This window comes from Pteronotus mesoamericanus, unplaced genomic scaffold, assembly GCF_021234165.1.
Source record: "Pteronotus mesoamericanus isolate MK-2021 breed Mesoamerican mustached bat unplaced genomic scaffold, CSHL_Meso_final contig_116, whole genome shotgun sequence".
NCBI lineage: Eukaryota > Metazoa > Chordata > Mammalia > Chiroptera > Mormoopidae > Pteronotus > Pteronotus mesoamericanus.
In genome coordinates this window covers 13,222,537-13,247,215 of record NW_026555027.1, presented here as the reverse complement: position 1 = coordinate 13,247,215, position 24,679 = coordinate 13,222,537, and the positions used below count along the sequence as shown (strand labels likewise).

Sequence of the window (24,679 nt, the reverse complement as noted above, 5' to 3'; positions counted from 1 at the left end):
CAAAGGGGTCATCTGTGGAGCATGAGGGAGAGAGTGCTGGGGACCACGGGGAATGGAGCTGGCTGGCATCAACTGCTATGTGGAAGGGGCTAAGTCACCAGATAGGAATAGCTAGGTGCATCGAGTAACATTAGATACCAGCTGATGACACAACATGAATAAGAAATGGAATTAACTGGTAGGGTTACATGACTTGATACATCAACCCTAGAAAACTTATCAGTGATTAAAGAGAGAAATTAGTTTTTCCCAGATAAAGAGGGTTGAGAAGAATATGTTTAGAAGATGTGAAGGGTATCGACAAATTCAGGATATTTGAAGAAATATGTAAAAATGATTATCCAAGGAGCCCCTCCTGGTCAGAAATGATTTTTAAAAAAAATGAGCATAAGGGACTGAAAGCCTTAATTAGAGGAGGTGATTATGAGAGAAGGATACAGTTCAGTAGGGCCTGATGAGTGTTCGAAGCTCAAGATCAGAAGATCATGGTCAGAGAGGAATGTCAGAGCAGGAAACCCTATAGGTACAGTATTTATCAGCAACAACAGAGTCCAAGGGATGGCTGCGTAGTGGACAGCAGAAATGCAATATAAATGAAGGCGACTAGGAGGGAGCTAGCTAGCATTTCAACTGATTATCAACTTGGATGGTGATATAAGACAGAAGAAGGTAACCGTATGACCTCATTTGTCTGGGTCCCTTAGTTTATGACTGTGGTTCTAGTGTAAAATCTGGTTTGGATAATAAATTGTGTAATTGTCCGAGGAGTAGGTAATATAGTAAATTAAAAGGAAAAAAAAAGCAGCGTTAAAGAATAGTATATTAGTGTCTTATAGGTTGGTGACTAACAAAGAGGACAGAAAGTGGTATAACCAGAGATGGATATCAAAAAGGTGCAGTTACTGAGTGACAGTAATAAATAAGGGAGGCTTGAGGCCAGAAAGGGAAGCTCTGCGGGGTCTCTTCCCAGGACGAGTAAGGGGGGCAGGAAAAGAAGGGGCCACTGAGTGGGTTTCATAAGATGTTAGTGATGTTTGCAATTCAGTTGGTAATTTGGAAGAGGTGCAGGAGGAACAGATCAGACACACTGAAATAATTTCCCAATAAAAAGTAGGTTTTACAAGATATTACGAAACTTAGTAAATTAGAAAGAGGACCTGGTAAAAGTGTGTCCACTCAAGATAAAGCAAGAGCACCCATTTTTAGTTACAAAAGTCCTTGTATATGAACGGTCATGAACGGTGGGTCACCAACCAAGATTATAAGTACACAGGTCGTTTTGCATAATTTTTACAGCAATGATGGAGCTTTCTTGGTTTACTTCCCATTATTTGGTTTGTTTACTAAGTATATACCCAATTCAGTCATGGGAAGTGGTCAGGTATGCAACAGGCTCTGAACAAAGAAAATGGCTGAAAAATGTCGAATTTCACTTTGTAGTACTGGTTTACCGGCATCAGGTAGTAAGAGCCCCGTGGACAAAACTTTGTTCAAGACCCTCAGAGACTTTCAAACCTAGTTGTGACTAAAAAAGACTATTAAAAAAGGCATTAAGACAGTTAAGAACTAGGCAACTCCAACTTTTAAAAAAATAGTAATTACACCCAAACCAAGGGGCATTTCTACATTTGTCTCAAGGAACACAGGTGAGGGGACCATGCCCCAGAACACAACTAGTTAATTCCATGGGAAAAAGCTCAGGTGCTTTCCCACTGCAAGTCCTACTCTCTCTGATGTTTCCTGCCCTGGGAGAAGAATTTATACTACTTAACTTTCAAACTTTTATAACTATAGATAAATACTGTTAGCATAAAGTTGATTTTTTTCCCTGTTTCTCTCGTTCTTCATAATTTATTTATTTGTTTAGCTTTATGTTCTGCCACACTGAACACATTTTTTCTAAACCTAGGGAGAAGCACAAAACAGCTTAACTAATTGTAAGGGTCATGATAAAATTGGCCAATAGCCAGCAAAGAGAAGCCTGCCACCATTAACTGATGAGAAGCGGCACTCAGGGTTACTCCATGTACACAGGTCCTTAGGTATTTGTACAATATAGCTGTATTTTTGGGAAATGATTTTTTTAAATTCTATAAAATATATTATTTAAAAATCTGTGCCTGTCTATACAAAGGTCAGAAAACTATATTAATAACTCAAAGTCCTACAATTCCTATTTACTTTTCTGTTTAGAAATCTGTGACACTAGGGGACATCTGAGAGAATACTGAAGGAAAAAGAGAAGAGAGATATATAATCATTATCGCCTCTAGGGGATGTTAGGGCATGAAACTGGTGGGTGAACCAGCTGGCTGTTCTCATCCAAAGAGCCTGGTTTTATAATTTTATCATCTGAATGTAGATATTTACCTTTAATGTAAAGTAAGAATCTGTACCAGTTATGGGACTGAGATCCCAAAGAAAAAGAGGTGGAAATATATTTCATAACAATCAGGAAACCAAAGACAGTTAAAGAATATTAGGAAACCTTTGTAAATGCCTGACTTCGTTCACAAAGGAAAGGATAATGAAAACAAAAGAAAACCTCATATAAAGAAAAAAAAATAAAAGCAACATTCCACACACAAAAAAGCAGGACCAAACCTCTCTTAACAAAAACTCAAGATTTAGCTAATGATGGATAAAATAATCTCAAAACACTATTTTAAAAAATTTCTAAATTACAGATCAAAACAGACCATCATGCCTCTCATTCAGATTGTAACTCTCTCGAGGAATATTGGTGACATAATATCAGTGAAATTTTGATCCCAACTCTTGAGATTAAAACAGTTAAAATTGACTCAGTGATGGTTGATCGATTATATTAAAATGAAACACTAGACGACCCATAACATGACTTCATGGCTAGATTTTTTTTCTATAAAAGTAAACTTTGATAGGAGCAGGCAGAGATTATTTTGAGAAATAGAAAAATACACTGATATAAGAAATAAAGCTGTATGCTGGATGTTTCAACCACTATGAAAACCTGACCACAGAGGCCACCTTACCTCCCATCTGCATAGTCTGCATCTGCTCCTCCCCACCAGACATCCGAGTCATCCTCCTCGGCATCTGCTGAGTCGATATTGTCACTTTCCTCGGCCAGCGGGCAACATACAAACTCCACCCCTCGGAATTTGTCAATTCCACAGGGCAGCAACATGCCATAATCATGCAAGTTGGTACTCTTCTCACTACAGGTCTAGACAGGACAAGGAGAAAACAATGAGGGCGGTAGTGCAGGTGTTTTTCTTTGTAAGAAAATCCAAATATAATAATGAACACACAGATCCACAAGAAACAATTTTACAATGAAATGTAGCATTTGCTTTTTGAGTGGATCTACCTTGTACACCAATTTCTTTAGCTCATGCTACTCTGGTACCCATAATTTTTAACTTTATTACTGATTGAATAAGGATGACTTGTTACATGATAGGAATTAAGAAAAACAGGAGTGGAAACCAATTGGGAAATAAGGTGTACAAGAGGCCTACACTGGTGAACAGATAGATATCGGAGAATCAATGCTTTCTGGCTTCATTAGTGCATCAGGAAGAAGTGGCTGCCCCCTGTATGCTCCCAACTCACTTCAACCTCTGTTACAGGTAGAAGTTTCACTTACTCCCATCTTATTCTAGAAATTCTAACTCTTGGCTCAGTTCCAGAATAACAATCCTGAGAAGAGAACAAATTACTCTCCGCTACATTATCAAAAAATACAGTAATTTCAACATTTCTGTTTCGGTATTTTTTCGCTTTGTTGGGATTTGCTAAATTGGCACAAATCTAGATTAACATGTAGCTTTGAAGGCATCTACTAATAACAGAGGAAAGATTAATACTTCAACACATGTAGGTGGGCAAAATAATGAAAACATTAGAGTGCAGTCTGACCTCATAGTAATTAAGTAATTTTTGTTTCTTAGCAACAAAAAAATGTGTGGAAATTCAAGAAGAAATAGAAAATGAGGTTATCAGATGGATGGCTGGGCTTTAAATTATCTGGTTTGTTTTCTTAAGGTCAATGAAGCCCCAAAACATATTTTTATACAAGGAAAATTTTGTTTTACAGTAAATGAGGATATATTATTTCATTAAAGGCAAAATTAATGCTAAATCTTAAGTGGTGTTTTTTGCTCAACAGCCTTAGGGCTACAATTCAATGGTTAAATTGAAGTAGATCACGGTTTATCAACCTCAGGACTACTGAAATTTCGGATCAGATAATTCTTGTGTTGGGGTGAGAGGGGAGAAGATGCTGTCTCGTTCACAGAAGAATGTTTGACAGACTCTGGCCTCTAAGCACCAACAGCAGTAGCACCACTTCTTCCAACGGTGACAACCAAAAATGTCTCCAGACACTGGCCCATGTTCCTGAGGAGGGGTGGGGGCAAACTGACCAACCCTATTTGAGAACCACTGTGCTAGGGGACTGATAGCACCGCACGCGCGCTGTACATGCATAAATTTATTAGAAAAACTTAATAATGTATCAAAAGAAAAAGGTATTTTGAAGGTTATAACATCATACAGTGACATTTATGCTAATTGTCTCATGTCTTTTTATCAGTTTTGCCATGAGCAGGAGTTAGCCAAGGCTAAGCTGATGCCTACACTCACCCACTACGGAAAAACGAAGGTGGTAGCAGGGCCTGGTGACCACAGACTCAAACAGCTTATCTTAGGACTCGAACGCTCACTGATTTTCATGTTGGTATTGGACAAGCTATTTCCTGTTTTACTGCTGTGTACCCCAGTAAATATTAGAAAAAAACCGTTAAATCAGTACAGCTTTGAATGTGACAAAGAAAACAAGAGGTAAACAAAAGTAATTTGGAGAAAAGGTACATTTTACTCTCTAGAGAATATAAGATAACAGTTTTTAATTTATAAAATATGGCACAGATACATAATGAATCTAAATGGGCGCTGCTTTTGACTCTTTACAAATATTCAGGGGTAGGGTTTATTTTTTAATAATAAAAAAAGGACTTATTTATCAGCACAGCGGTTACCTTGAAATACCCTTTAAGATGTCATTACTTTAAAAAAGAAAGCGTGTATGGGCTGGTACCTCTTTGGCGACGGTGTGCCAGTGAAGGTGGGTTTCACAGACGTCCATCCGCTCCTGGTGCAGGAATTTGCACTTGTCGGGAACAAGGAGGGCGTCGCTCACAAACTCGCCAACTGCAAGCAAAGAAAACAGCTTCATGTCATTACATCTGCATCACAGTGTTCTTACCACAGAGATGGTGTCAAGGAAGGTGGGCTAGAAGGAGTGGGAGAAGTCAATCAGGTGTTTGAATGATGACGTAATCGACCCAGGGAAGCTGGTACCTTTAGAATGTTGAGTACTGTGCCCTAGCAGCCCAGTTCTTTGCTACATCAACCGTGATGGTTAAAATATTTTCTACTTATTTTTAAATCTTTAATTAATAGGGATCTGAGTATAAAGTCAATCACAAAAGAGCCTCTGTTCAATTGCAGTGGACATTATCTAGGCAACCATTTGAGCAGAATCCATCTAAGTACTTTCCTACCCCTCTTTCTTTGACACTTTAATCTATTTGTAACTAATAGAAAATTTAACATTTGTCTACTTCGTACACAAACAAAACCTATATACGCACATGTGTACTACATATGTTTACATATGTAACCATATATACACACACAGGGAGTTTAATTCAATTAAATTATAAAAACTACTTCAACTTTTGTTGTATTTTTAAAGAAAATGTATATCATGCAAACTATTTCGAGCATTGCTGGTACTGCAAATACAAGGATATTACATGAAGTCCTACAAGAACTTACATTCACATGAGGGTGGAAGTTGAATAATTACAATATAATATGCAAACTGTGAGCTAAATTTTTATTTGTCTTGATCTCTAGCGTATCCCTAACTTTTGGCATAGACTGTGCACACAGTAGGCAGTGAGTAGCTTGATGAATGAAGAGGTTAAATGCTGTGATAGAAGTGAAGAACAGTGCTGGGCCAACAAGTGAACAGATCTGCTTGGGTGACCAGGACAAAGCTCACAGTAGAGTCTAAATGGATGGGCAGGAGTGTGCCATGTGGAGAATGAATGAAGTTCCAAGATAGAAGGATAGTATCCGTCTTCTTTAAACATTCTACTCCCAATCCCAGACCCAGGTCTGGCAAATATGACCGTACTGGATGGGTGGGTGGATGGATGGATGAATGATGGGTGGATGGCAGGCAGGCAAAAAGCACTTGAGAATGAGAGGACCTCCTGTGCAAAGAGAGGATAAAGAAAGGGCGAAGCATGTTTGTACAAGAGGCAGAAGTCCACTGTGGCTGCAGCGCAAGGCAAGCGGGGAGTCCCAAAGGGAGACTGGAGAAGTATGTTTTAGAATATAAGAATTTGGACATCATTTTGCCCACAGCGTAGGCCAAAAGATATTTTAAACAGGAACGACATGCTCAAGTTTGTTTTCTGGATGAACACTTTAATTCAGTGAAGAATGGACTAGCGTAGCAAGACGATGAAGGCAGGGTGACTGCTGAGGAGGGCACCGCCATCCTTCAGGTAAGACCTAGGTGGCCAGATTTCAACCAGCGACTCTAAGCGAGCCAAGAGGACAAGCTGTTCACATACCAGAACAGGCAAGAATTTTTCTTTCATAATATGCTACATGAAATATTCTGAAATGCAACATAAAAAGCGAGAAAGGCCCTAAGAAGACTACAGAACCTTTTCGGGTACTTCATATATCGGGGTTCTTTAAAACTCTTTCCTTAAAGGCATTTAAACTTTAGTCTGTGTCTAGTTCACACATACAAGATGTCTCATGATAGTTAAGTACTTACTTTACTGTATAATACTTAAAAATCTAAGCAAATCACAGAGGATGAAGAACCTCTCATCTTGTCATCATTCCTTACAACATTAAGACAACTGACGAGGCCTGCAGCACAGGTGAGTTACAGAGAATTAGGGGACACGGTGCCCCAAGGTTGCAGATGCTGCTTGGTGGGGCGGGTGGCTGGTGCTCTATGGGCATCATTGCTTCTCAGCTCCACAAGGGCTGTGTGATGAACCCCTTATAATATAAACCCCACTTCCCAGGTGAGAAGGGCCTGCCAAGAACTATGTCTGAGGACACTATAACCAAGTGACCCAGAGATAAACACTGAGATATAAATTCTAAGGAAACACATAATAATGCAAGTGGTGTCACAGTTTTCTGTTCCTTTTAATACTATAAAACAACAGGAAGCAACAAAACACAACACCTAAAACTCCGATGAGATGGAGAAGAGAAAATGAAAATGATCTTCTCCAAAGCAAACATACCTCCCACAGCCCCAGAGACTCTTTGGGTTTCTCGGTACAGGCAATGAACCAAAGCTGTAAGCAACACCGGAGGCATCCCAGTTTTCCCAGTTTTCCAGGGCGCAGGAAGCCAGAAGTGACCCATGGCCTGAAGATGCCTGCCTGGTTTATAGCTCAGCTTAGTCACTGTATTGCCACGTTTACAGATGTTTGAAATGCTAAGTGATGTTTTTCTATTTTACAAGTAATTACTATAAAAATTACATGCCTGGCCCTAGGCTATTGAATCAGTTCATGAGTCAATCAAGAGCAGATTATCAGATATTCTCAACCTTGGGCTGAAAGAGCCTCATGGCAAAAACTGTGTCTTTGTCTTGTTTTACTCGTCCTTAGGCCAATCTGCGGAGGACTGGCTATTTTTAATGCAAGGTCACTGAAAGATATTTACTCGGTAAAATCTAATGTTCAGCAAAAGAAGGTATATTGCATTAATTTATAAAAGGATATTTGAATTTTTTAATTTGCAAAATGACATTTCATTTAGTATTTTAAGTATGTTCTTAGGTCTCTCATATTGTGCATAGCCAATACATAAATGCTGCCCAACATGAGATTGCTTTTTGAGGATTAATACTGGTTATTCAATAAGCCCTCAGGACTAATGGCAAACGAGAAAATTCGCTGTTCTCTTAACATTCAAATAAAATTTAGAATGACTCCGTGGTTTTATAGCCCTGTCTAAATTACGGTACTTTCAAAATTGATGAAACATACTAGAATGTTACACATCAAAATTTTCAAGCAATTAAAATGCAAAAATGTGTTTTAAAATTATAATAAAGAATTAAAAAGTGGTAAAATTATAATGAACCCTTTCTCACAAACTGAGTTAGCTTAACATGGTTTTCTCATTTTTTAATTCTAACAGAATTATTCTTAAAAATCTATGATATGACAAGAAATACATAGGAACTCTCTGTATTTTCTACTCAATTTTGTTGTGAAATGAAAATGCTCTGAAAATAGTTTTTTAACATAAAAAAATCTGATGGTATGTACCTGAAATCTCCACATAGAGCCATGTACATTTTCATTTCTAAAACAAACCTTCTATTGATTTGGTTGACCTTTCTGTTTAAAAATTCTTAACAGAATTCAAGTAAAAGAAATAAAAATAAATTAAATATCATAATGAGAAATCATGGTCCTCTTTATGCCAAACTTTAGAAAATTTGGCAGCCAAAGGATAATTTAATCCTAGTAGATAAATTCATCAATACACCCATCAATATTAATTTGAGCAATAATATACATAAAGTAGTACTGGATTATAACTCAAAGTATGAAATAAATATCCATGAATCCAAATGTCTGACTGAGTAATTGGTGGGAAAGAGACAAATCTCCTGTGCAGAAGAATTCCAAATAATATATGTAGGCACTCTGTCCATGAGGAGGTGAAGCTTAGTTCTCCACTCCTTGGTTGAGGGCTATCCATATGACTACCTTCCAGGGACTACCGTAGGCAACAGGTAAAAAGTGTAACTTTACAGGAGAAACCTGACAAACACTACCCCAAACCAGGTGATCAAGGTTAACATCAACAGTGACATATCACATTGATGATATGTACCCTTGATATATGATACAAAGGACACTTTACTCTGTGATCTCCCTTTCAAATCAACCATATTAAACTAAGATGTTAATAAGGGGAAACTCAGTGGGAGGTGTACAGAAACTCTGGACTATCATCTCTGGTTGTTGTTGTTTTTTTTTGGCAAATCTTAAAACTTAAGAAAAGTTAAGTCTACTTTAAAATTTTTCTGAAGCTCCTATATAAAATCTCATAGAATAGTGACACACCTCTTTGGTTCTCCACTGACACCCTGGCCATTCAAAAAAATGTCCATGACATTACTGTAGCTGAAAGGAACTCGGGTTAAAAAGATCTAAATGGATCTGGGTTTCTCTTCCTGGCACCAATAATGACTAGACAAAGCTTGGTTTTAGATTTTCTTGGCAAATTTTCTCTTGCTCCAGAATATGTGCGATGCGGGGCATTTAAAGTCTTTTAAAAACTTCAAGAATTTCAGAATAATCACACATACATTAATAATAAAGGAAATTCTTTGCTTCTCAAGTTTAACCTTGCCTTAGCAATGTAAGCATAACCGATGCAGATTTCAACTCCCTTTTACAAAGGAGGACTCCCGGGCCTGACAGGCTTCTGCATAGCCCACCCAACCAAGCTGACACTGTTTCAACGCTCACTACTCCAGGCAAGTGCTTGGTATTCCTGCACCATGGCCTCCTCACCAACTGGTTCAAGGGCGGTTAAATGCTAGGCACTTTTTCTTTTGATTGCATCAATTACCACTCATATTCTTGATTTTATCAATAAGGGCCATATTTGTTATTACGATTTGTAATAATTCCAAGATCAGTTAAAAGATTGAGTTACAAAAATAGCGGTTGTTAAGTCTTTCCAGGTCAGGGGGTTCTCAAACCCTACTGTGCTTCAGAGTCACCTGAGATGCTTGATCAGCCTCGAGACCATCCTCCCTCCAGCCCCAGCATCTGGGCCTCATCTCAGTGTGCTGGGAGGGCCTGAAAGCAGAGCTCCCCGGGGAGATTGTGTTTCAGGTGGTTCCTGGACCACACTTTGAGAAATGATGTTCAGAGCAGGGCTTCTGAAGCTTTAACGTGCACCAAAACACCTAGGGATCTTGTTAAAATGCAGTCTCTGATTGGACACATCTAGGGTGGGGCTGATTCGGCCTTTCTAACAAGCTCCCAGGAGATTCCATTCAATTGTTCCTTCAGGTAGCAAGGGTCTACTTAAGATAATTCATTATAACTGATCTTACTACTAAGGTGTTTTTTTTAAAAGTTACAAGTTATTGCATTATGCAACACTTTTTAGATGGCTTTTCTTTTAATTGTGGTAAAATACACATGGGATAAAATCTGCCACCTTAACCATTGTTTAAAGTGTACAGTTCAGTCATGTTAAGTATATTCACACTGTTGTACAACTCTGCTCTTTTCACCTTGCAAAACTGAAACTCTAAACCCATTAACAACAAGGCCCCAATTCCCTCTCCAATTCTCTGGCCTCCAGCATTCCACTCTGTCTTTATGAATCTGACCAACCTAAATACTTCATATGCTTTGTTCTCTTTAAAAATTCACATCAAATCTTTCAAGCTTCTCTTCCATAAGCCTGTGTGCCCTGTCCCATGGATTTGTCATTTTGGCACCATCTCAAGGACTGAGTACTTTTTAACACATGTTGCTCCTGTTTTATCTTTTGTTTCTTTAATCATAGAAAACACCAAATAAAGTACAATAGAAAGAGTTCACTATTTGAAGCCAGAGAGGAGAAAACAAGGCAATGAATGACTCAGGAAAATGTAGTGATGTCCATATATGAAAAGGAGAGGTTAACAATGCCTCCTAGCCAAAGATTTAAACAGGGTGAGGGGCAAGAATAAAAATTAAAACCTAACCTAGGGTGTTTTAATTCTGAGAGATCATCTCTGCTACCACTCAGTTTTGCTGAATACCACTGAACCCAGTTCCACGAAGGGTACCAAAGGACTGAGACATAATCTTGTACCAAAAGAGCACAGAGCAGCCCATTCCAATAAAAGTAAAATGCAGGCCATGCAAGTAGTTTTAAATTTCTAGCAGCCACGTTAAAAAAAATTTTTTTAAAAAGTAAAATTTATTTTAGGAATCTACTTTATTTCACCCAGTATATCCTTAATATTATCATTTTAACACTCAATCAATGTAAAAAATTACTACTGAGGCAGTCTACATCTGTCCTCCCTTCTGCCAGACTAACTCTTCAGTACCTGGTGGGCATTTTACATTTACAGCACAGGTCTGGACCAGCATATCTCAAGTGCACATGGGGCTAGCAAGTGCCTGCCATTGGGCTATACCAGTTCAGGGTCAAATTTTAGAGATTGAGAATATGTTTCAAGGAGTGATGAGTTAAATGTGGATAGGTTGAGGCTATGGGAGAAAATCTGAATGTAAAGATACTGGCCTAAACAGAGAAATAAACAGTAAGCTTGAATACACTGAGAAAATTGTATGTCCATACTATCAGAATAGTGTACATTTGGATCACTATGAAGACTATCACTGGAATTTAATGTTACTACCATTAACCCTAGTTATCAGCAAACTGTCCCTCTTCCCTCACTTCCCCTTTTGCCATTCTCATATTATAATTTGTATTTATTACTGTGTGATTAATTCAGATGTAGAAATGTAAATAAGGTCTCCTTTACCTCTAAACCTACTTGTCTTTAGCTTAGTTCAGTCTTCTCTATTCTGAGAGATAAGCTGAAAGACAGAATTATAGGGATATCATCTTAAATTCTGTACTTCACCAAGTACCTTTACTGGCTGCTTTCTCCTAATACTTTCTTTCCTTCTGACTTATTAAAAAATTCATAGCTTGATAGATTTTAAAGATGCAATTAATTAGGGTTATACATGGGGCTTTTAAAAAGCCACATAATTGCTAACAAAACACCAATCAGGCTGATGCAGTAAGGCTAGAGAACCACCAGTCATTACTAAAACCTTAAATTATATGGAGAGGTAAAAATACACAGCATGCTTTTTTCCACATACCATATTCAGAAAGCCATGTGTGAGGTAGGCTATAATCAAGACAGGAAGAGGCACTTTCCCAGATAAACTTCTCAAAAGAGTTGCAGACCTTCATTTTCAAGCCCCTGACTGTTCTTTCCAACCCATTACCATCTGACTCTGCTCGAACAATCTTCTGAGACTCTTCTTTCAAGGTCAATGCAACAAAAACACCTTAGTTTCTTTGCAGTCCTCAAGCTTACTATTTGCTCTATTGTATTATTTTCTGCCTTAAATTCAATCTTCTCTAACTTCCTGCCAACAGACGCAGCACTTGTTTTCCAATTTTCTACCTTAAACAAATCATTCATGCCCTCTCACCGACACACCTTTTGATAATTTTGATTGTAAAGTAAGGCCGTCCTCTACTTTCTGATTTTATTTCCTCACTCAGATATATCATCCCGGCCTAAGGATTTAAATGACCGACTCTACCCTCAGCGCTGACCTTCCCATTGATTTCCATTCCTTTGCTGGTCACCCACTTAAGAAAGTATTGTTTTTAGCAAATGTAATAGATTAAAATCAAGCACCAAATGACCATCAAATCCTGGAACTGTACCTAAAGAACAATAAGCAGTTCCTCAGTGGGTCTAAATCTATCGTTATGTGGAAGCGAGAGAAGGAGAAGAAAAAACTTTCAACATTTTGAGGGAGCCCAACCAAAAATGGCGGCACTGCTAAACAAATTCCATTTTTATGTAAAACCCAGGTCCCTTTTCCCACTATGCTATGCTTCTATGTTCTCCATAAATATGTTTCACTAATTCATGTCCCTATCCCCACAGATTATATTTCTCCTCCACTCAAACAACCCATAGTCCTGAGGCTGGACCTCAGATCACACCACACGTAGAAAAGTTCTGAAATCCTGAACCCCAGTAAACGTCTTCGTGCGCAGAAATGATTCCTTTTACTTCTCCCGCCCCCCACTACATCTCCTACCACTCCTCATCCTGATCCTATGTCCTGGGACCCTTCATCACTGGCTAAGCTTAACAGGGAGGTTTCGCTGCCTCCATTCCAGTTTCCTGCCCATCTGGGGTAGGACCCTTAGCACATGCATTCACCACCTGTGCTTATTACCAGCTACCCCCCTGCCCCGCCCCATTCATGGTGTCCAGACTCGGTTGTTCCAGCCAGCCTCTCTCCTAATGCCCAACAGCTACACTGCACTCCTGGGAGGTTATTAAGTGTCCCTCTGTGTTCTCTTGTAAATAGCCTAGACTTGAAATGTCTAGATTTAGGAGACAATGGCATTGTCGCTGAATGATCAGAGCAACACATGTTCTACATTTCAGGGGTTTTCCAAATCAAATCTTCTCAGGAAAAAAAAAAAGAATTAATAACCAAAAAGATGCAAAACTATGCAGAGCAAAGGAAGTAGATAAAGAGAGAATGAAAAAATAATTATGATGGCATTTAACAAAAAGTTAGCCAGGACATAATTTCAATACAGTGTTTGAAATTTAGCACAACATTTTACTGGTATTAAAACACTGTTTTGATATCCTAAGGCTTTGTTAAAACATACAAAAAAAATTAAAGAGCTTTTTCATTGTACCTGCAGCGCTACCTAAGAAAGAGTGACACAATGTCTAAGAGAATAAATATATGTGATTATACTAATAAATATACGTGATTTATCAAGTTCTTCAATAAAAACGTTTCAGAAATTACCCAGCTCCACTTTGAGTAGTTTCAGAAGCCATGTAATCTTTTCAATGGGGGTGGATCCCAGCTAGGTTAGCCTCTCCCCTTCAGTACTGCACAATTTGAGGCTATCGATCAGAGCCTTCCTTCTTCAAAAAGTATTAAAAACTATTTCTGCGTTGACCAAGTCCCCTGTGTCACACATTAGAATAGAACACAACTACTCTTGAACCTGGTCATTTTCTTTTATCACTGCATCTTCAATCATGGATGTAAATGAAAATTTATGCTCACTTTGCTACTGTTCTGCTTGACTAGATTTTAAAATGGAAACGTCTGCTCCCTTCTGACAGAGCACAAGTGCCATTCAAATTTTATACACCAGGAGAAGAGTGAATGTGTTTGTTTAGATGAAAAATCATTTACATGTGTCACTACGAGCCATGGTATACTTATGGATGTTAGAGTTGAAAAATCTCTCCAGAATAAAGGAAAGGTGTCCAAAGAAGGTGCATGCAGGCTTCTGACAACCTCACACGAGTTCCGGCCTCAGAACTCATCAGCCCCGCCCTCCTCTCCTGCCCCTCTCCAACTGGAAAAGCCCTGGAACTCTGCCAAAGCCCATTCCATTACCTAAGCATCTCTGGGTCAACAATCCAGAGTGCTGAAAACTCCACCTTGGCCACTCCAGGAGGCAAACAGCTTGAAGGGCAAGCATTCCAGGCATGCAGAAGCTGAGCCTTCAAATCAAACTAAAGCTTCCCTAGTTTTTCAAAGTATAGCCCTGTGGCAGCACACAGAAGGCATACACAAAATGTCTGAAGAAGGAATTCTCTCATTCCAGATTTAACATTTATAAATGAGGAAATTTTGTGCGATTAAAGCTTATAATTACAGCCAGTATTCTAGAGAAGTTCTCATTCCAAATAGTACATTTCAGTTTTCCCCCTACAATTGTAAAGATGACTTAAAATATACATGAGGGAAAAAATTATACATAGGGTCTCAGATTTTTTGACCCAGACATGTTGTGATTTGGGGGAAATTCTGAGGAAAGACTTCTGATTTTTGGTAAGAATGTCTATCAGAATCTTCTAAGAAAAGTGTAAGTGATTTTCTGGCCAAACCCAGACCTTCTACTAATGCAATCAGGCTAACAGGCCATGCGATCTCCATTATGTAAGCTGAAGGTGACCCATTTAATGGTCTGATGAAGTGTTTACTCAAGGTCACCGGGGAGGGAGGCATGTCTTTCTTCCAGTTCAAAAAAGCCAGAGGTCAGTTCCTTCTCTTGACCTGACATCCATTGCAATCATGCCATTACATGATCATTCCAGATGTTTCATTTTTGGTTGATGTTCAAACTGTCTGGATATCTTAAAGCCTTACCTCTTAAACTTCTATAACAGGGTAGCTGGCTATTTATGTAAGTCCGTAGACAATATGTGTGTTTAAGGTCACATATAGGAGCAAACAGGGCTGATGATTTGAAAAACCAGCTGTCATACCAAATGACCTCGTCTTTGATAACAGTTCCCACATGCAAATGAACATTCATTCATTATAACAACTGTGTTCTCTTGAACTTTTGAGAACTCGCTAAGACCATCTTAACATTCTTCACTCATTTAAGCATCTGTTTTTATCGACAGTCTTACATTAGGACAGCTTTCGATGTTTTGTTTTAGATGATTTCATTTGCTTCTTCCCAGGTATAAATCTCCCACTCCTTACAGTGTGAGATGCTAATCCTAACACTGAGATCACATCTACATAAAAACACGTATTTTGCAAGAAATTTTATACCCAAATTTTAAGAGAGGATTATGCTTACTTGCATATCCTTTCTTTAAAAAAGGTATAAATGCATACATGAATACCTCCTAAGGACTTAAGCTTGATTCATGCTATTCTTGCACACTAGTTGTCCTTAACTGGCAGAAAAAGCAAAGCAAAACAACAACAAAGCCCTAGATTATGGCTGTAGCCCAGTATGTGGTGTATTTCTGCATCAATAGCAGGGCTTCTACACTAAGCTCGTTTAAATTCAGTTAATTCTTATGCATGGAAATCAAGGGTCCAGGAAACCTTAATAAAAGCTGAAAATAATCTTATCCATTGCCTAAAAATGATTCTTGTCACAATGGTACAATAAATCAAAACAGGAAAATGGAATAGACATATCCCATTCTCATGTGTTCTTTGTTTAAAATTTACCACTTACTGATAAGGACACTGGCACACATCTGAGATGAAACGCCCACGCGAGCCAGGAGCCAGCCCTGTGCACTATGAGCCGTACTCCGCATGCTCTTCGAAGTCATGGCTAATTATCAATACTCTGGTAGTTACGTGGAGTCTGATGACCTGTAAATATCTGGAGGCCTGGCCTGGAAGAATAACTCAGGCCAGGCTTTTGGGAAACCATCTCACTAATGAGATTTCCCAGGAGGTATGTGTATTGTGAGGAAATGAGCGGCCCTGGAGGATGCCTACCAAACACGAATATTGAGGATTTCTTGAGTGGGTTTCAGAAAAAAAGGAGCTAAAGAAGGAGGATGAGAGTCAGCGGAGAGAAAAGCTGAAGCAGCAGCATCTTTACGGTGTGGGCAGGAGGCAGTGATCAACAGGCTCAGGTACCACTGAGAGATTAAGGAGGGACTGAGGGATCCCACAGCCCAGAGGCTGGCGTTGAAGAGGTGGATGCCTGGTAACAGCTGGCTGTAGCGGGTTGAAGGTAAGAAAGATCACAGAAAAGGCTGACTACCCACCACGGCAAGAGGCACAGCTGTGAATGGGTAGAGCAGCAGTGCGAGCTGAAGACTGGGTAAGGCCAAGTGACTGATGTGAGGGCCCCGGGGTCTCTATCCACAGGGAAGTAAGAGTTAGCTAACAATTACTGATATATGAAATGAAATAAAGGGTCTACAGACCAAAGATCTTCATGAAGTCAAAGATGAGCTACAATGAGGACACAGAACATACTGAAAAAGATATGGGCACTGGTACCCACAAATTGCGACTGAATTCAGAATTTTGCCTAAAATATTTTAATGAGAACAAAGGTGAGGGAAAAAATAAAATCGAATTATTTACAAGGCAAAACACAAGATAATGTCTTGGCATACTGAACATGAGCCTATGTTCATGAGCATACTCAGCGTGAACTGAAGGGGAGGATTTAGGGAACTGTAGCTGGGTAACATTCTTGGAAACATATGCAACCAATAAATGAATAGGATTGTCCCAAATTTTAATACCATGCAAAGATTTAAACCTCTAGATGGGGAGTACTTAAAATCTACTCATCAAGCATTTATTAAACACCACATTCATCTCATTTAATAAAGGCATTTAAATATAGGCATTAATGGTTATCATGCACAAATATTACCCTAACTCTTAAGGTACAACGTATGAATCTGAAGTCATCTTGTAAACTCCATTACAACTGTAATATTTAGTAATGGGTTTATGTTAAAGCAATCCTTGATCATTATAATGAAAAACTAAGGATAATGAAACTATCATAAACTAATGCAATGATATGTTTTATCTCTAAACATGGATGCCACTGACATATATTGGCTTTGAATTAGACATGTGTAGGATAGGACAGACCCTACTTGCCTACAGATTAGAGTTTAATATACTTTTATACAGATCGAAAAAATCTGAGATTCCTATCACTTCTGTTTTTGCTAAATGAAACCTCCCTCTGTTGGTCAATATGGCAGAAGTAAATACAGTTACCGTAATCTCAGAGATTCTTTTAGTGACACGAAATTGCTGCTTGGCATACTTTGCCCTCCTACCAGTTAGGCTACTCCTTCCTTTAATGTCCCTGCCTTTTTACAGTGTTCAGATAAGGGCTCCATTCATTCATTCGATGTGCACTTATGAAATACCTACTATGTGCCACAAGAGGCTCAGAGCTCAGGGGATATTGCAGTGAATAAAACAAAAGTCCCAATTTTCATAGAGATTGCATTTCAGACACAAAACCAATTATTTCCACATTTATAGGCACTGCTGGAATGCCTTCTTAGTGCTCAGCACCATGTACTGCTCATTCCCCAACAGCTCTCTCATTCTTTCCTCTCATCAGGCCCTCAAAATCCTCTAATTGCAGACCTTTCTCCCCACCTACTACCCTCTCATGTGTTTGCTATTAAAATTAAAAGATGATGAGCTATACTGTCAGATTACTACAGTTTATGAAAATGCTACTCCAGGGTATAAGCAGTTTTTTCTCTAATCCCACTGTACCATCTAGTAAAAGAATGGATATAATGAAAGAATTTATCCTGAGGCATAGAATATACACTAATATGGACTAAGACCTCAGGTATGTGTATCTTAAAGGTGATTTTAGCATATTCATGATATGCACAAGATAAATAAAACCACATCGAATATTCAGATATTTTTCTGGACACCACATAAAAGAAAAAATTGAGTGAATTTAATGTCCTTCCAAACAGAAAATGTGAATTTGATACTATTCTGAATTTAAATCATGAACCACCCTGGTTCTCTTCTCATTTTCCAAAATTATGTACCAATGCTACCAACACAAACCATTGTCCCTGGGATATCCCTATATATATTTTCTAATTCATATCTTTTCATTTTTTCTACGTATGTGTTAGAATTTATATCATGCCTCACTCTCTTCCAGAAGCTTCTATCATATGCTCCAGCTCACACTATTGTCTCCCTAATTCCAGTTCTAACAGAGTCCCACAATTTATGTAAAAAGTTCATGCCAACTGATGATAAAGTGCATTATTAATTAGGATTGGAAATTTAAACAGATTTGCGGATGGGGGGGGAATTCTTGGGAAAAAAAGTCCAGTTTTAGTCATGTTGAGTCTGGGTCCCTGATAAAACACCTGCCACTAAATTATTACAGAAGATAAGCATGTTTCAGAGGAGCAGTGCTCACAATGACAAGCTTCTACGTCTCAAATAGTGAAATTCTGCCCTAAATTCTGTAAAATACATAGAAAGGTAACTTTATATATGTATGGTCATAAATTATACCCAAGGAAAAACAAATACCTTGTAAAGTTGATATATAATGCAGAAAAAAACTCAGCTTCCAAGCTATACAGTTGAGCTTCACCCAACTCAAAGTCAGACAGCAAAATAAAGACACCTCTTTAACAGCAATTTGACTTGCAACTTTTAATTTTTAAAGAAATTTTCTAGATAAAAAAATGCCTGGAACCCTTAAATTCAACTTATTCCACCACAGACCTACTTGATAAATTTCTCTGTAGCATGAAGAGGTAATAAAAATCATTCATTGCCATCTTATTTCATTGTCTCCGATGCTATATATCTCCACATTTCTAAACTTTGTGTTTAAATAGCTATCTCTGATTTTTACACGTTAAGTCTCCCTACTACGGAAAGTGAAATTTCACATCTGATCTCTTCCCTTTCCTTCCCACCATCCATCCAGTAGTCTTAATACATGGTATTTGCATCATGACTATGATGACTAGCCAGTATATGCTGTTTTCTTTTTTTTAATCTTATAACTTTTTGTAGTTTTTTTAACTGAGTTTTTCTTTTTCTAAAGTTAACCCGTGCCCCTTTTTAACATCTGCCTCATTTGTGATGCATCTGTCACTACTGCCTCTTTCCCAAACTCTGCAGCAGAATTCTAAAGCCACTCTGCAGACAGGCAGCAGTTGGGTAGCGAATGCATCAGAGCCAGCGTTCCTGGAGACCGGCCTCCTGGGACCCTCTTCTTCCCGTCTCCCTCCAGTCTGGATGGCCTGCTCTCCAGACCGAGGCACAGCTGTTGCCTCGGGACTTCCCTTCACCATCAGGTTTCGAGGGTAAAGCCTGAGGCTCAATGATGGGGGAAAAAAAAAGAAAGACTCTTGGGACACATCACCAGCAAGAACTGAAATTTATCAAGGGAACTGAAGGGAGGAAAAGTTTCATGAAGCCACTCAGTGACTGCGGTGATAAAAAGAAGAGAATTTATCCCTAGACGCTACAGTAAAACAAATATTGAGAGCGTCTCTGTCAATCATTAAACCTTGAACACTTCCTAACATACCTGGATACTAAAATTGAAATACACCTCAGCTCAGGCTATAGATTCACTGTCATCTTTATGACATTTCTTACAGTCACGATGCTTTTACGTGCCCACTTTCTTTCTCAGTGCATTTTAGCCAATTCTTTCACGAAGTATAAACATCAAGTTACTTTTTTGAATTGTATTGAAATACTTGAGAAAAATTATTTTCCCTAATTTCACTTCAAGTGTTCCTGATATAATTAACTCTTCCCTTTATACTAACCAGTTATGCTTTCATAAGTATTACGCGAAGAAACTATAAGAACATGATGTACCTAAATCATATTAAAGCTGAAAAATTTTAAGTTCACAAAAAAGCATTTCTTAGTTTCTTTCTTAAGAAAGAAAGAAATATATAAAAAATTTCCTCTAATGTGTGATGGTATTTAGTTTATGTCTAACATATTTTATATATTATTTATATAACTTTTAAAAAACATAGATCACTAATTAAAATGTAATGAACACTGGGGTTTCACGGTGAGATCCTAGGTTAATGCAGTGAATTTCATTTTTTAGATGGGGTTGAAGCCACTTTCTTGCCCCAAGAACCATAATCATAGCTGACTGTACTGCTCTGAGTTTCTCCCTTACATTTTATATTATTTGGTCATAATTATTCATGTGGCATGCAACATGAAGCCCTAAACCCCCTCAAATCTTGCACAACTTTCATTATACACACACTCTATTTTCTATTACAGCCCTTTGGAAAATTATTTACTTACTAGGCTAAAAAACAAAATCAAAGCAGGATCTCATGTGTGTTACTTGCTTGGGGAAATATTCAGTTCTAAAGGCAAAAGGGAAAATCTGTTTTCTCTTCTGGGAGTAGGAAGTGATGGCAAGCAACACACCACCTGAAAAAGGTGCTAGAAGTCGCTGGAATAAACCAAGAACTTTGAGAAAGTCAAATTTCTTGATTCCCCACAGTAATCACTTGTAATCGTTTACATCAGGAAAAGAGAGAACCTTTCATGACAAAAAAACACAGCTTGAGGTTATCTGGAAATATTATGGCTCTTCACATCAAAATTATGTTAAAACAGCAAACTAATGATTTCCAAGATGGAATTATGCAGGTATAACCAGAGAGCAGCTGTTTACCAGTTGGCACAGAGAAGTGTTTCTGATCATCACAGGTCTGCTGGGACAGTACCAATCAAAAATATTTAGAGAAAAATTAAAAACTAAAAATAATGTATATCCATTGTATTCAGCTCATGTGTTATTAAACCAAGAGGCATTTTTATCTTTTGTTAATAACGTAGATGACAGCGTGACTATGTGAAATTTAAGTTACATGTGATTTTTTTTTTACTTCTTGGATGCCAGTGTCTGTGTGTGTGTGCGTGTGCGCGTGTGCATGTGTGTGTATTTGCTTGAGAATCATGGAAGGACGGGCTGTTGGGATGATAGGAAGCCAGGAGCTAAAACCTTCATGCCCTTGAGGATACACACACACACACACACACACACACACTCTAAAAGCAACAAATTAAGGGAAATTAAACTCAAAATATGCTTTTCATGAGTTTAGGTAACAGTAAATGGGGGGGTCATAACTCACATGTATGGATAGCATATAATCTCAATTTTTTATGTTCGTATTCCAGTTTCTCTTAGAGTGCGCGCACGCGCTCACACACGTGTGTGTGTGTGTGGGTATAATCAGTAGTCCAACGCAAACAGTGCTGGTATTTCATATAAAAAGGGCAAAGCATGAATAACCAGAGCAGCAGGTGATTCCTGGGTTTTTCTACTTACCTTTTTTTTTTATGATTGAATTATTAGTTTTTAAGAAAAAAGATTTACCCTCAAAAATTCTAATCTGAGTTGCCCAAAAAGCAAAAGTTAAGTACCATGAGTGTATATAAAAGAAGTATATATTTAGTACCAGCCTGAAAATAATTTTTTAGATAGAAAGTTAAATTAAAAATAATAAAACATAGCACTATCTATTATAATCGAAAACAGCAATGCTTCTGGAAAATGACTACCTTATTATGTTCAATTACCTCTTCTTCCTGAAGACAATGAACCGTGTTCCACATACATACATTCCCTTTACGGACTCCGCTCACCCTTTACTCACTTAGATTCCTAAGCTTTCGATCGTCTCAATTCCTGCCCCAGTTCTTTAGATCTTGAATCAAATGCCACTTCATGGTAAGTCTTCCTTAAATTCCTCAGCCAGAATTCTGCTTTCCCCCCTCCTAGACCAGAATCCTGACAGAGGAGGGAGCGACTGCACCCATGTTCCTGGCTAAACCCATAGGTCCAAAAATACTTACACAAGGAGTGTATGATTAGTCATTTTTGTAGGATTTACTTCTTGGTGAAGAGTGTTTCCCAAGATAGAAATTTAGAGAAAAAACTACTTTAAACAGTCCCTTTATTACTAACCAATAATAGAAATTATGGTTTTTTTACTCATCCATTTAAAAAAACTGTAACTAAATGAACTAAACGGTGTCTATAAATTCAGTAATAACAATTTATTTTCAGAAGTAATTAAATAGCACCTTTATTTTATTAAAGCAACTAGGAGATTTGCAAGACATTCGGTCAATGATTGAGTATAAAAAAGAACCATGACGTTTATAGCATCATTTATAATGAAGGGGACCAAAAGTCTGGTCTTTTGGGATATTGATTTTTTTTTTAAGCTGGTTATTAAGAAAAAACTCAGAAGGAACCTTTGACCCTTCCCCCTTTTCCGCCGAAGAGACTCAGGAGGGAAAGACCTACTCCAAGAAGGAAATATTAGGGTGCTTGCCTCAGCTGCCCAACAGGAACTGAGCATGGTGAGAGAGGGCTCGAAAAGGGGCCTGTTTACTAGATGAACCCCCGGCGATGGCTTCTGGATTGCCCAGCAAAAATTCACCTGCCCTGTGTGACCAGCTTTTCCCCAACGACCTGTGAATCACCCACCTATTCTCACTTCAGAAATCTCAAGAGCCCTCATCCCCCTTTTCTCCTTTGTCTAAAATGACATACGCGGTGCAGAGGCTGGGCTCATCAAGCACCCTCGCCATGGTGTAGATGTGTAACCTCTGGCACGTGTGTCTCCCAAGACCTCACGAGCACTGAATCTGCAGAGTTGAACAAAGAATTACTGTTTAGCTATAATACAAGTATCCTTTAAATGCTCTGGCTTTATCCACCTGTATCCTTTAGACAAAACAGATTATTTTACTGAAGTTCATTCTTAGGAAGGTGCTACCTAGAAAACAATGTAAGGCAGACTGGCAGACTGGAGGAGTCGCCGGTACTGACTCTCTAACACACTGAATTACTGTGCCAGGACATATGGGCATTTATAAAATTGTTGAAGTCTACAATAAAAATGTTCTCTTACCCTCATCCCCACTCTTAAAATTGGGTGAAGTCTTCTGTAACATTCTTGAATACTGCCGGCTGTATGATGTATCTCAAGAGAAATGCTGTTTAGCATAAATTAAAAAAAAAAAACCTATTCTGGTACAGTGTCAGAATACCTAAATATATCCTTTTCACACTAAAGAAGAAGATGGCTGTAGCTAATCCTCCCAAAAGCAGCCACCAAAACACAAAGCTGCTTATTTTAAAATTTTATTAAAACAATGTAATTCAAAAATTAAGATGAACTGAATACCTTCAATTTTTCGCCTGACCATATCTGAATTGCTTCCTGGTCATTTCTACTTATATGTTCAGAAAGCCTTAAATATAAAATGAAGTAGAATGACAGTTAAGGTAGTAATTCTTTAAATTCTAATTCTTTTGGGTTAGTTTATGGACCCGACTCTGTCCCCATTCATCAACGGTAATTTAGCTAATGCAATGCACCTTGCCTATACTGGACAGAGACAAGTACAGAAGGGCATCAATTTCAAAAGTGGATCTATTACACCATGGAGAGTAGTCCTTCAAATGGAAAGGGGTTGAAAGCTTTGCACAAAAAAAAAGTTATTCTCCTTGAGTAATGTGAATGATGTGCTTGAATCCCATGAGACAATTTATAAAATGTTATTATGATTAAGACAGATCTTATCCTTGGGGTCCAGAGGCACAATCCATAGTAAGGGGTAAAATGAGAAAGCAAACTCACTCTCAAGGGAAATCATTCACTCCATGGGAAGAAAATGGCAACAGCAACCCAATACACTTTCTCCATCGAGGCAAGGAATGCAAGATACGATAGAGCAAGTACGCCCAGGGCAAATATACGGATTAGGGACAAATAACCCAGAGCCACATCAGATCTTGCAACTGATAAAAACGGTCAGGAAGGGTGCATGCCACACATAACAGGCATTTTTCTCTATTTGAGCATAATATAAATGACAATTTTACATTGTTTTCTAGGTAGCACCTTCCTAAGAATGAACTTCAGTAAAATAATCTGTTTTGTCTAAAGGATACAGGTGGATAAAGCCAGAGCATTTAAAGGATACTTGTATTATAGCTAAACAGTAATTCTTTGTTCAAGTGGCAGGTAATGTATCAGGCTGCTGTCTATTCCTACCAGAGAGTGGAAAACATCGGATGGAGATTTATCCTGTTCCAGGGTCACGGCTGTCTCCTTTATAAATACAACCAACATCTGTTACAAGTTTTTTTAAAAAAGTGTTACTTACTGCCTTCACATCACAGCCTTTTCTCCATCATCTGCTTTTGTAAATCAGGTAGATATTTGCTCTGAAACAATTTTGTGTTAATACTGTAAGGAGTACTGGATGAAGAATCCAAAGATCTTTGGCACCGGTCCTGATTCCACCACCACCAAGCTGTGCGAATGACAGCAAGAGATGCAATCTTACTGGCTGTTAATATTTGTGCCTGTGAAGTGAGACTACTTAGGACGAAGTTTCCCTCAATGGTGCACAACACAGATTATCGTGATAAAAACAAATATTTTGACGGTTAATCATAGCATTATCATATAATCTTC

At 38.3% G+C, this 24,679-nt stretch overlaps 1 protein-coding gene across 6 annotated transcripts in view; it reads right to left on the bottom strand.

The window, feature by feature from the left end:
- APP (amyloid beta precursor protein) overlaps positions 1-24,679 on the bottom strand; it is a 228,924-nt gene that overhangs the window by 129,581 nt on the left and 74,664 nt on the right. For all 6 annotated transcript variants that reach the window (XM_054579515.1, XM_054579519.1, XM_054579524.1 and 3 more), the window contains exons 4-5: positions 5,084-5,196; positions 3,015-3,208 (exon numbers count right to left, since the gene is read on the bottom strand). In XM_054579515.1, coding sequence (XP_054435490.1) covers positions 3,015-3,208; positions 5,084-5,196 — 307 coding nt within the window. The remainder of the gene's footprint in view (positions 1-3,014; positions 3,209-5,083; positions 5,197-24,679) is intronic.